Here is a 13,684-nt window from a genome sequence, read left to right as displayed (position 1 = left end):
TTTCATTATACAAATTTACCTCTATATTTATATATATATTTTTTTTTTGGGGGGGGGGTTATGAAGAAAGAACGGGTATCAGTAGCTACGGTCATTAGCCCGGAGGAAATTGGTAAAATATGAAAAGATGCTATGACTGACCGGGATTCGAACCCTGTACCTCCACACAAAATGCCGAAAATTTAATTATCTATTTATCAATACGGAACAAAGAAAATACATAATACTCAGCTCTTTTGTAATACAAGTTATTTAATATGATTTACTTAATCTTACAACGTTAAACGTTTATCCCAAATTAATGTATAAATTTTATGTATTATATATGTAATTTTTTATTGCACATATGATATGGTTTTATTCATTATATATTAACCACACTTAATAAAATTATTATGATATGCAAATTATAATAAACTCTGTTAATTTACTGATTTGTGTACAAATTGAATTAATGTAGTGGTGGTTAATTGATTGCACAAACTACACGATGTACCGGAATTTATTAAATTTTAAATATTAATATCTTACATATATTAAATTATTACAGAAATTAAATTTATTTATCATCAATTTTCATGTATCTTTTTACTCTTTTTATAATGTTTTTTTTTTACATTATAACTAATTTTGGTTTATAAATACATATATATATATATATATATATATATATATATATATATATATATACTCCTTCATTAGTATTTTATTACAATGAAATTAATAATAAATAAGAAATTCATTAAAAATAAATTAGTATTTTTTTTTTTTAAATTTATAAATTTGTTTTCTTAATATATAAATTAGTATTTATATATTAAGAAAAAACTAATATTACTAAATCAAAAATACAGTTATAATTCTTAATTAATTTTTCCCTTATAAGATTGAAAATAAAATCGTAAATATTTTCGAGCTCGATTATATAATGTTTATATTTATCTGCGCCTAAATCTTATTTATTTTTTCAACGTAAACGTGTATAATTAATGTAAATTTAATTAAGTAATTCATATATATATTTTTTTTTTTAATTTTTGAAAAGAACGGAATATACGGTTCTTTATTCATTACTTTTTTTTTTTATAATTTATTTTAAATAAAATTAGATTGAAGGAAATGTTAATACATGTTTAGATTTCCAAAATATTTTTCATTAATTTTTGAAAAGAAATACGATTCTTAACACAAATGTTTTAAAAAATATGTAGTAATATATTTATAAATTTAATATTTTTGTGTTTACTATTCAAAACTATTTATACTGAAATAATAAAAATAAATTTAATTAATTAATTAGACTTAAGCTATGTTTTTATTGAGTTAATTACTACGTTCTATTATCGAAAGAACTAGCAAAATAAGAAACATTAACAATATTTAATTATGTATATTATAAAAAAAAACTCAGTTTATATAATATTAAAATAATTTTTCTTTAAATAGATTAAGTCGAAAATATATTAGCATAAAAAAGTAGTTCTAAAAAAACCAGTGCAGTGATATTTTATTTCTTTTAAACGTTTTTAAATGGTTAAAAAAAAAATTATTTTAATAGTCTGAAATTCAGTATTTTTCAAGTTAAATAGTTATATATTTATTCTTAAATGTAGAATAGTAATATATTAATTATATCAATAATACATAATATTATTATTGGTATATTATATTATTGTATATTAATTAATTAATATTATAATCTATAATAAATACCTCATATATAATGATTTTAAAACGCGAACGTTCGACAGGAAATCTCTCTGGCCGGCCTACGATTTCAAAATCATTTTGGATCGGCCTCCAAATTATATGGCAGTCAATTTATTGGAAAACACAATCAGTGATTTTTCAAGATTGTTGAGAATCAATATTCTTGATATGATTTATCGTTTCAATTGGGTAACTTTACATTCCGGCTTTACGGGGTTCTCTACTATTTCATTTCTTACACTTCGTTGTTATTATTAAGTCACAAAGGGCCACTGGGTCTGCAGTTACTTAATGTTGGTCCAAATAGATCTTATTTACTTATTGTTCAATTCTCTTACTGAACAGATTTTAAAGTTTCTATGACGTTACAAAAAACAAAAAATAATTCTTAAATATAGGTTTTTACTAATTAATTTAGTTTGCTTTATATCTACAATAAATCCATTGTGTAATGTATAAATATAAACATTACATTTATATATTATTTAATGATATTTCACAATTTTTATTAGTATATTATTTCCTAGTTTATTTTAAATTTAACAATTAAAAAACGCCTTACAGGATAATTGAGTAGGGAATAAATAAGATAAAAGTAGGCGTCCGAGTATAAAGGTGAAAAAAATTACTGTCGCATCGTTTATTATAGAAGAATATTATTATAAATTATTTTAACTTTTTATTAATTTTATTATACATCCCTTTTATTTCATATAAACTTAAACGTCTTCAAAATGAAATAAAAGAACAGCTAAATAAATATCACAAGTCATTATTTCTTGTCGTAAAGTTTTTATTCAACATTTCCTCTATTTTTAAAAATATTTATTTATTACCTTGATCATACTTAAGTATTCCTATACTTTTTAATATTTATTATTATTAATAAAATATGCTTTATATTTTTCTCAATAAGAGAAGTAATAATTGTTGTCACGAAAATCTGTTACATTTTCTTTGGAGTTATTTACGTGTATTTATCGTTTTCGTATCCATTTCAACCGGTTAAAAAAAATTGTACGTTTCTCTTTAAAACTTACTCATTTTTCTTTTTTTTTTTTTTACAAACTGATTTGAAAAAATTAATAACATTTTCAAAAAAAAATAACCGATTATTTTTTTACACCATTATTCCCGGTTGAAAGAAGTTTAATTTAAACTATTACCTAACCTAATAAAACGAAATTAATTTCATGATATTTTTTAAACCTAAACCATAATAATGATATTTATTTCTTTAAATACAGTATCACTAAAAACAGCATTTAATAAAGTTGATTTATAAGATACAATAAATATTTATACCCATGGGTGGGAAATTAAGAAATAATTATGCTTTATATTAGAACAAATGAAATTATTTTAACTTTTTATATTTCTTCACTAATAGAAAATAATGTATGTTATGTGCTCATTAAATTATTATTTTTTAATCAAAAGTAGAAAAAAAAAATTGTGTTTTATACTTATAATAATTTGTCAATTTATAACCGACAAATGAAATTCTTAGCCGTATATTTAGTAACAATAAATAATAAATATAAAAGTTGTAAATTTGAATCTATATATATATATATATATATATATATATATATATGTATGTGTGTGTTTGGGGGGATATAAACTGTTTAAATAAAGATAAATGAAATTATAGAAGCGGGAAGTAGCTCTTCCTTTAATGAAAGTGTAAAAAATCCGTTACACAAAAAAAGATTTTTCCTAAATATTATTCAGAACATCTATTTATCTCATTTGATTTATTAAATATTTAAAAATACTTATAAACGTATCTAGTAAAAATTAAAATCATTCACATAAACAAAATTCTTCAATATCTTTTAGCAGAAATATCTTAAAAATGTTTAATTACAATTCACCGGATTGTCATAAATAAATTTAAATAAAAAAGCCAATACATGATTATATTATAGAAACCATTATTTTTATTATTTTACGGAAAACTTATTCGGCGATAAACATCTTGCAGTTCCTTCTACCAATAGACAATAAAGAAGAAAGTACTCGTTCCGTAACTTAGTAAGAGTTAAAACTTCGAATAAATCAACAGAACCTAATCCTCTGATTTTTTCGTTATGTATTATAAAAGAAAAAACATGTTGTAAATGGTATCTATAAAAGTAATAATGAGTTTAAATAGAAAATTTAAATCAAACCTTTTAAACGTAGCGTTAAATATAAATATATTTATTAATAATAACTTTTCTTAATTTTAATGAATATGTTTAACGTAATAATTTCATTTAAAATCTTAAAACAATAAAAATTCATCTAAATAGTCGATTGAAGATATATCAAATTTAAGATGATCAGAGTTAATATAATTTTATATTTTAATAACAGTAGTCTTTAATATCATCTAGACTTTGGAATCAATTTTTAATTATATTCACTAAATTACCCATGAAAAAATTAAGAAAAATTAAAAACCAAATTTTACGTATATAGTGGCAAGTTAGAAGGTTTTTTTAAATATAAAACAGTAAATTTAACAAAAGTTAGGTTACGTTAAACTATTAAAGGGATTGTTTAAAAAAGTTATACATTTTTTTTACATATACAAAAAACAAAGCAATTAATTAAGGGATCGGAAAAATATATGAAAGTATTAACGAAAAGAAAATTAAATTCCTTGTTAATGATGTTACTTTAGTATAGAAAACTAATAGTGTTCTACTTTGTAGGAATATTTAACTCTTTTCTCTGTTCTACAATAAAAATTCATTAAAGCGTTTTATCGTATTTTAAAGATATTTTTGCATTTTATTTTATGTTGGTAATCTATTTAAGCCACTTTGATCTAAATTTCTATTCATTTTTAAATCAGATATTGAGTGAACGTTGGTTTAATGTTATCCTACGATTATATCGCCTACCCTTACATCAATTAGTCAAGACTCAATGCGGGCCTATTACTTAACACTACTTTTAACACATAAATAATTAATTGAATATATATATATATAAAAAATTTATATTGATATAATCTGATTAATAATATTTGTTTCCCTCAAAGATTTACTGTTTATTTAGTAATAAATAAACAGCTATGATTATAATTTTGAAGACTTGAAAAATTTTTACATTTTGTAACCGTCTCTTTTTTTAATTTCCAAAAGTAAGTAAAGAAAAGATTTATGTCAATTAAACATTATTCAAATTAATCTAAAAGTTATTTTTATATGATTTGTTTTTAATAAGCTTCCGTACGAGTTTATGTTTATCTTCAAAAACTTTTTAATTTGACCGGTATTTTTGCATCGCAAACTTTTATTAATGACAAGTTCAACAAAATTTTACATTACGAAATAAATGTTTTATATTTTTACTTATTGTTAATTATTCAATGTAATTTTCCCATTATATTTTTAGTATCTTATGTGCATTTTACATATTATTTTGTTTTATCTATTACATAATTATTTGATGTTCGTAATTTGTTTACTCTTTTCAATTTATTATTTTCTAAAGACAATACGACATAAATAAAATACGTTTTGATGTAAAAAAAAACTTATCGCAAAAAACTTTTTTTAAGAAAAGATTATTGACGATTAATTATAGATTAAAAATGATATAACATTACACAAGGGTTAAATGATGATAATAGGTTACCTTTCGGCGAGTGGGCGGAGTTACGTCTTGACGCAGGTGGTTTAGGGGGCGGCGTCGTAATGTGCCCATTATGTGTGCCGTCATGAGGGTGAAGAGTGCCACCGTTTATCGGTTCAACAAACGCACCGGGTGATCGACTTCTTGTTGTCAGATTTAAAGGTTCCTCGGTGACGGCCGTGGTAGTGGTCCAACCGAGGATATCGGCGATCAGATGCGGGGTGGGTGTCTTAGGGGGACTCGCGTACACATGAGGGTGCCAGGTATTAAGCGGGGATTCTTTGACCCCGACGACATGATTATTATTGTTCATTTTGTTTAAAAAGTGATTATGATGATGGTGGTTATCTCCATGGTTCATGTCCACGGTAGATTCCATCGCACGCATGTTCACGTCACAGCACTTCACCAATATACATCACTCCTTCCGCGGCGGCTGTCTGCCAACTACTGTCTACTGATTGCTTACACCGCAGTGTTTCACTAAACGGCCGCCAGGAGCACTGTTGTAACACATCGTCATCCCTCGCTATGCTTGTTGATAGGGTATAATGGCTTCGGCTGAATTACGACTCCTACTAATGTAACTAAAAACATCATCTCTTCGGCACTCACTCACTCAATGACCCTACTAGCCTTGTTTAGCACCCCTCGTCTCCACTCTTCTTCCCATATACCCTCGCTGCCCCTCATCTACTCGCAACGCTCTTTCTCTCACAATTACCTCCGACATTTTTAATCGTGTATCTGTTTTTAAAAGACCGCTACTGTCGTACTCTCTTTCTCTCTGTTACTTCAGAACCATTTAATCAAATGCGAATTAAAATAATTCTATATTTTATATCAATCGCAGTTTTGTTTATTTGTTTATGTTAATCTAATTACGTAAAATTGTTTTAATAGTAATTAAATTTTTTTCTTGGATATCTTTTTTTATATGTTTTTCATTTTTATTTATATTTGAAATTATTTAAAAAGTACGCTTGATATTACAACCGATATTGTTGTTATTGATTGATGACTATGGTACAACAGTAGCATACCCATCCGGCTTTCGGAAGGTATTACGTTCGATTCTCATTTCTCATTGGGCTTAATTTATTTATTTATTGCCAGATATTATTGTACGTGTACATAACAATCACTATTATTGATTATTATTATTATTATTGTTATTGTTATTATCTATTTTGATCAGATCAAAACATCATTTAAAACAAATCTTTTGTAAAAATCTTAATTTTTATTCTTTCCGATTGTTTTTACGTTTAACTGCATATTTTTCATAAATTTGTTATCATTATTCATATGTTTTTTTTCCGTATTTTAGTTAATTTATGAATTCTTTAGAAAAGGTTACAGCATTTCCCATGTAGAAGTGACAGTCTATAAACACCGTGATTGATTTAATATTTTGACTTGTAATACTACTATTGAGACAGTAAAAATTAATTCTTCATTTTAATTACAATTTGTTTGTTGTACAATTACCTCTTATAGTTTATTACACCTCTTATACCTTATTATATCTCTAATAGTTTTACCTCGTAAAGTTGATTTAATCAGAAGTTGTTATTATATATTTTATTAAATATACTAATCTCGTTATGTTTTTGCTAATAAATTTTGTTCTCAAATTACTTTTCTGTAAAATTACACAATTCCATTTAATCACGCTATTTATTTTCTACATAACAACTGAATAAAGAATAAAGAAAATAGACTTTTCTGAGTAGTTTTTTACGAAATTCAACCTATTCCTATTAAATAAAAAAATAGTTGTAACTAAATTGCGAGTTTAAACCAATGGTTTACCAATTATTAGGCATTTTTTTGGAGTAATAACTACTTCAATAGTAATACATATTTTAAAAATAAAAAGAAAACTGCTACGTTTGTTTTTATAAGCTTATAAAGAAATTTATGTAAAATAGAAATCAGGTCATTAATATTGAGTCCCGGATGCAGTAATGTGATTAAATATTGAACATCATTACGGTCGATTTACAGTAACTTTCATAAGAACGAATGATTAGCTAGTGCCATGTTTTATGAGCAGTAGCCTGTACAGTAAAAACAGATAATATTTAATTGATTTATTGCATATCGGTACAGCACACTCCTCGCCACGACAGTTATTAAAACAGTTATTTTAAAATAACTTTTTGTTTTAAATTAGCCAGTCGGGAATCGCTTCGCTCACCTGACCTTCTAGTCAGGGGGCGGAGCCTCCTGAACCCCGACGCGTTTGTTATCCTCGTGGTTATATGTAGTGTGAATATTAAATAGTTTACAGATATTTATTGGAGAGAAATGAATTATTCCTTTTCCTTCATTATTTTATTTTTGCCATGTGACAGAAATATAATAGAATAAATATAATAAAATAAAAGGATTAATCTTTTTTCTTTAATGAATATCTTTAATTTACAGCTTCATCCCCAAGGGGGTTAAGGATACGATTTATAGCTTAAACCCTTCCATAGGATACCATGAATTTGTACTGAAAATTTGAAAGCAATCGGTCGGTTAGTTCTCGCGTAATGCAGTTGCAAACAAACAAACCCACAGACAGAAAAACTTTCATAGATATCACTTCATCTTCATCGTAATAATGGCTAATTCTAACTAGTTTACACGTTTTCTTCTTTCTCCGTGGATAGGTCTTCAAGGACCACACATATATCATTTCATATAGTTTCATTCTTTTTCTTCTAGAAGTTGATCATTCTTTCGGACTATTAGCTCTTCTTTCTTCTGTCCATTCTCTTCCGTTGAGGTTTCTTTTTCACCTACAAGAGCCTTTAATTCAAAAACTTTCTTTCTGTATTCTTTTCGATCTAGACAGTCTTCTATAATTTTGAACTTTTTTATCTCTTCTTTCATCTGTTTAACACAGCCACATTGACCTTTTTGGTTCTACAGTTTGTTGAAAATGTGTTTGTTTAGCCTTGATTGATTCATTCAGATCATGTGTCCGTAGAATATTAGTTATTTTCTTATTGTTACTTCCAGGTCTTCAATTTTATCTTACATCTCTTTGTTCCGTTTCTATTAAGTATTTGTCTAAGATATTTAAAATTGTCCGTGATCTTAATTTTGCGATACTTCGTTTCGATTGTCTTTTTAGGATATTTACTGGTACTTGTCATAATTTCTGTCTTTGAAATACAGATCTGCAGGCCCGGTTTTCCAGCTCCTTGTTTCAATTGTTTAATTAGGTGGTTGCTTCTTGTTCTGATTCTGCAAAGAGTGCTTAGGCGTCGGCAAAAACTAGACATTTAATCATGACGTTCTGGTTTTTTGTTCCTGTTTTTGCACTTTTTTTAATTTTTCCATACGGTTTTCATGACTATCTAAAACCAAATTGAAAAGCATTGATGAAAGACCATATCCTTGTCTTAATTCTGTTTTCATTTGGACTGAACCCAAATGAGTTCACTTAGAAACTTGACTTTAGATACAGTATTGGTTAAAGTGAATTTAATTACATTTTAAATGAATTAAATTAAAAGAATACAAGTTGAACAGTTTTGGTCAACTTGGTACTTTTTTATCGTGTCAAATATGGTTTCTCTATCTTCATTTTTCTTATTAATCTTAAAAAAATAATATCGTAATATTTTAATTTATAAAAATAGCTAGGAAATGACCAATTAATGGATAACCTTTGCCCAAAATATAGCAGATTAGGATCTATTAGGGAAACAGGTTACATATTAAGTTATAACAATTTTTTATGCGTTGTACACGGATATAAATCGGGCTTTATAGATTGTAAAATAGTCAAAAAACAGTATTTTTCTTTAGTTTATCTTCTTTTTTTTGAAGGAAAATTTCTAAACTAAAATTTATATTATATGGGTTAACAGAAAATTGAATTGGGAATAAAATAAAATAAATTTATTAAATAATGTTTCGTTAAATAATAAATTAAATAATGTTAATAAAAAACAATTAATAGAGTTAGGTATTGTTTCATATGTACAACACGCCTTTAAAATCACGCTGTTGGCGTTTAATAAATAACATATTAATGTCACTCTATAAATTTTAGTATAAACATTATTCGTTAATTGTATTTTCATTTATATTAGAACTAGTATATAAATTTGGAATTTTTATAGTGTTTTATCTTTAAAGTTTGAAATAATAATAATAATAACTCATTAAGAGATTTAAAAAATAACCTGTTCTAATTAATAATTTTTATCCAGGGAATATTATAAAAAGTGGAAGTATGGTGACCATGTCAAAATTAAAGAATCGGGTTTTTTTGCCAACCTTTACATTTTAGGATCCAACTAGTTCATCTAGGCCAAAAAAAAAAAGGTATGTATGTATGTTCGTACATATGTACATATTGTATCGCACTGCTTTTGGTCTTATATCTCAGGATTTTCCGAACGATTTTCTTCAAATTTGGCTCAAATATTTCTATATATGGGGCACTGATATTATTAATTTTTTACAAACTTCGTTAAGAGGGTGTGGTGATATCGTAAAAAAAATTTTGATTTTTTCCAAGGCATTTTAGAGAAAACTTTAGCAAATTTGTTACCTACAATGCACACATAAATAATAAAAAAAAGCTATTTCTCCCTTCGGTTTCAATATATTTAAAAAATGTGTTGAAAGTTTATATTTCATAAAAGAATTATCAAGAATGTTTACAATTTTTTTTTTTAATTATTGACCCCGGACCTAAACATTTTTTGAGAATTTTCTTTTTCTTATTTTAGCCTTTATTGAAGGGGGTGTTAGATTTAGAGAAAACTTTACTTAAGCAAATTTTTAAGCTTAACTTATATGTTAATATTTTTAGAATTATTTTTAAATTAATTACCTGCTTATATATATATATTCCGTTTTCTGTTTTTTGCTCTAACAATGTTAACACTTTTTTCGAACAGGCCTGTAGAAGATATCGCAAATATAGTTTCAATTCCTTCTGTTCTGATTGTATTACTAACTCTTATTAAAAAAAAACCTTGTATTCTTTTTCATCACTTAATGGTCTATTAAAATTAAAGTTGCTTTGGCACTTACTTTATATTCCGAACCCAAAACGAAAAACATTTTTTTCATTACTTTCATAAGAGTTATACTTTATTTTTTCAGTATTTTTAAACAATTTTCTTTTAAATTAATTTTTTTGTCAGGGATCGCTTTATAATAATCTTTATAAATAAACTTTCCCCACTGAGTAAAGAGGCCCCTAAATTCATAAAAGGTTTTATTCGAAATTTCCAAATTTTATAGCTTTTTGTAAAATTAGCTTTTTATAAAATTTAATTTTTTTTATTACCAAAAATTTTGGTAATCACATAATCAATAATAGAGTCTCCTTGATACTTGGGCACAGAAATTTTTAAACATCCGCAAATTTTTTTTATAAAACTAATTTGGTGAATATTAGCGGTATTGTACGTTATCGTACATAATATAAGCACCAAAACTGCATATACATTTTAATGATATGTAATGACTTTTTAAGGTATTTTATTTTACAATTTCGTAGAAATTTTACGATTTTATTTTTTTAAACTATGTTTTACTTTTTTTATTTTAATTTTTTTTTTTTACAAATTTGTAAAATTTACAATACTACTTTTTTACCGGTTTAGCCAGAAAATTCATGCAGTACTTTGCTAGTTTTTTCATACATTTCGAATTAGGAGGTTCGATACTGTCACGTATCGAAGACCAATTTCTGGCAAATGTCGATATTCTCTGTAAATGTCTACATACACCAAATACCCTGGTAAAAGACCGAAATATTTGATTATTCGGACTTTCGCCGGTATATGTCAACAAACACAGATAAGTTCTGGTGGGAGTCGAAACGATAACTAGAAATTAAAAAAAGAATTACCTCAACACCATTCTCTAAAGTAGATAGATTATGAAAAACCCTCATAAATAAAAAGAAAGTTTAAATTTAAGCCAACATAACCTACGATCGCTTCGCTTACTAATCTCATGGGGCGATGTTAACGCCCCATGAAAGCATTTTCGCCCAGGAAAAACTAACCTCGTCTAATTAACGTTAAATATACAAATTATATATATTATTCTCCAACATTAGACGCGACTAATCAAATTCACCTCATTTATAAAAAATTTCAATCAAATTTTCAGCATTTTATGAATTGAAAGGGCCAATCAGGACATACAGAATATGTTAACTGTATGGATGAACGGTAACGATAGAAATAAATGTTTAAATGTTTTGCCCTTTGTCCAAATTTTTTATAAAAATATTTTTATTCAGTTTTTACCATCAGTGCATACTGAATGCGGTGGCGAATTTGATAAATCGCCTCCAAGGTTGCAGAATAACATATATAATTTATATATTTAACGTTAATTAAACGAGGTCAGCGAGCAAAACGAGCCTAGGTTATGTTTGGCTTAAATTTAAACTTCCTTTTTTTACAAGGATTTCTCATAATCTATGTACCTTAGAGATTGGTATTAGGTGATATTTTTAAATTTCTAGTTATCGTTTCCATCCTCACCAGAGCTCTGTTTTTTGACATATACCTGCCGCGAAGGTCCGAATATATAATAACATGAGAAAATGTTTCGGTATTTCACCGATGTATTTGGTATGTGTCGGCATTCACCAGAGAATATTGGCATTCTCTAATTTCGGTCATTCACCGTAACATATATTTATAATAAATAAATAAATATATATATTATAAAGTAATTAAGGATTAAATAATTTATTTTATTTACTGCCTTTTAAATAAATAAAAAACAATGAAAGAATAATTTTTGTGCAAAACAAAAGAACGGCCCTCTTTTCAAATACATAAAAGTATTTTTCTTTACATTTCGGAAGATGTAGTACTTACAATCTATGACGTAGGAACTGTATAACATTTATTTCTTTTTTTATACATAAATTTTTTCGAAGTTAGTGCACTACTCTTTTATCAGTGTACAAAGCTCTTTGAAAATATTTTTTTTTCTAAGAAATTTTTACGATTTTTTTCTTCAGCTTATGAACGAATAAATATTTTAATTGCAAAATTTTTTTGTTACATATAATACCCGATTATATTATTAGAATATAATAAATTGTAATATTGTAGGTAATCTGTATTTTTATTTTTTTTCAAATCGAGATATTTAATGCATTATATTATTTATTTAACAGGGAATTCTTTATTAATAATGCTGTACCAATTGCTTTTCTCTGTCTGAGAAAAAAGATTACGTTAACTTTTTATCTTTCCTTTTTATAAGCTCTGGTGAATTTTTCTTATTTCCTTTTGAAAAGAGTTTATTCAACCGATGAAATTTCGTTTTTACTCACTACGATGGTTTTGATTAAATCCATGTTGCTGATAAATCTGTACAACTTACTTTTTGTAAGTATATTGTGAGTGATAGTCATTTTCCTGAAAACATCTACTAGCCTCTTTCAACTTACGTTTTTTGTTTTTATCGATAAACACCTTCTTTTTTTTTATTTTTTGTTTAGGCTGTTTATCACAGTTTCTTTGGTAATTTTTATTAATAAATAATGAAAATAGTTTTTTATATAAATAAATAATCAATGAGACTTTACTACTTTCGTGATCTTAGGGTGGCTTCTACGTCATTTTTTTTGGAACTAATTTAATAAAATTTACTGGAAAATTTATCTAAAATAGGTTAATGAAAATAATTTAAAAAAGGACGCACCAGAAAAAGTTGCACTCCTATAACTTGAGTCATATTAAAACTAGATATTTTAGTTCATTTTCGGTAGACCTCCCTCATTTTGTATTGAAATTAATGATAATTTGAGCATTATATCAAAATTGAATTACTGAAGTGAAAATTAAAACAAACAAAAAAATGAAATCTTGATCGTAATCGACTGTGAAATTTTTAGCCAGAGCTAGAAATAAACTTAATATATTACCAATAATCGTAAGCAGTTTCATGTTTTACCCAAGCTTTCATGTTTCAGTTTAACCCATCGTGTTGGTTATAAAGGTGAACTCGTCATCGCAAAACAGCTGATTTCGAAGTCTATGGTTCAAATCGTAGTAAAGATTAATTGCTTTTATACGGATTTGAATACTAGATGGTGGATAACGACGGTGTTCTTTGGTGGTTAGATTTCAGTTAACCACACATCTCAGGAATGGTCGACCTGAGACTGTACAAGACTACACTTTATTTACATTCATACATGTCATCCTCATTCATCCTTTGAAGTAATACCTTACGGTGGTTCCGGAGGCTAAACAGAAAAAACAAAGAAAGAGGAAAAAAAGAGGTTCATGTACACCGGGTATAATTGGCCGATGATAATCTAAGAGATATTTCCAGAATTTACCCA

The 13,684-nt window shown here is 26.3% G+C and overlaps 1 protein-coding gene across 1 annotated transcript in view; it reads right to left on the bottom strand.

The window, feature by feature from the left end:
• LOC142324451 (uncharacterized) overlaps positions 1-5,744 on the bottom strand; it is a 508,121-nt gene extending 502,377 nt beyond the window's left edge. Inside the window, exon 1 of the mRNA XM_075365281.1 lies at positions 5,344-5,744. Within this exon, the coding sequence (XP_075221396.1) occupies positions 5,344-5,728 (385 nt within the window). The 5' untranslated portion in view covers positions 5,729-5,744. The remainder of the gene's footprint in view (positions 1-5,343) is intronic.
• Positions 5,745-13,684: the final 7,940 nt, after the last annotated feature.

The sequence above is a fragment of the Lycorma delicatula genome, chromosome 5, assembly GCF_047948215.1.
Source record: "Lycorma delicatula isolate Av1 chromosome 5, ASM4794821v1, whole genome shotgun sequence".
NCBI classification, from domain to species: Eukaryota; Metazoa; Arthropoda; class Insecta; order Hemiptera; family Fulgoridae; genus Lycorma; species Lycorma delicatula.
Note: the sequence above shows the minus strand (reverse complement) of the source record. Positions and strands in the feature narration are given on the sequence as shown.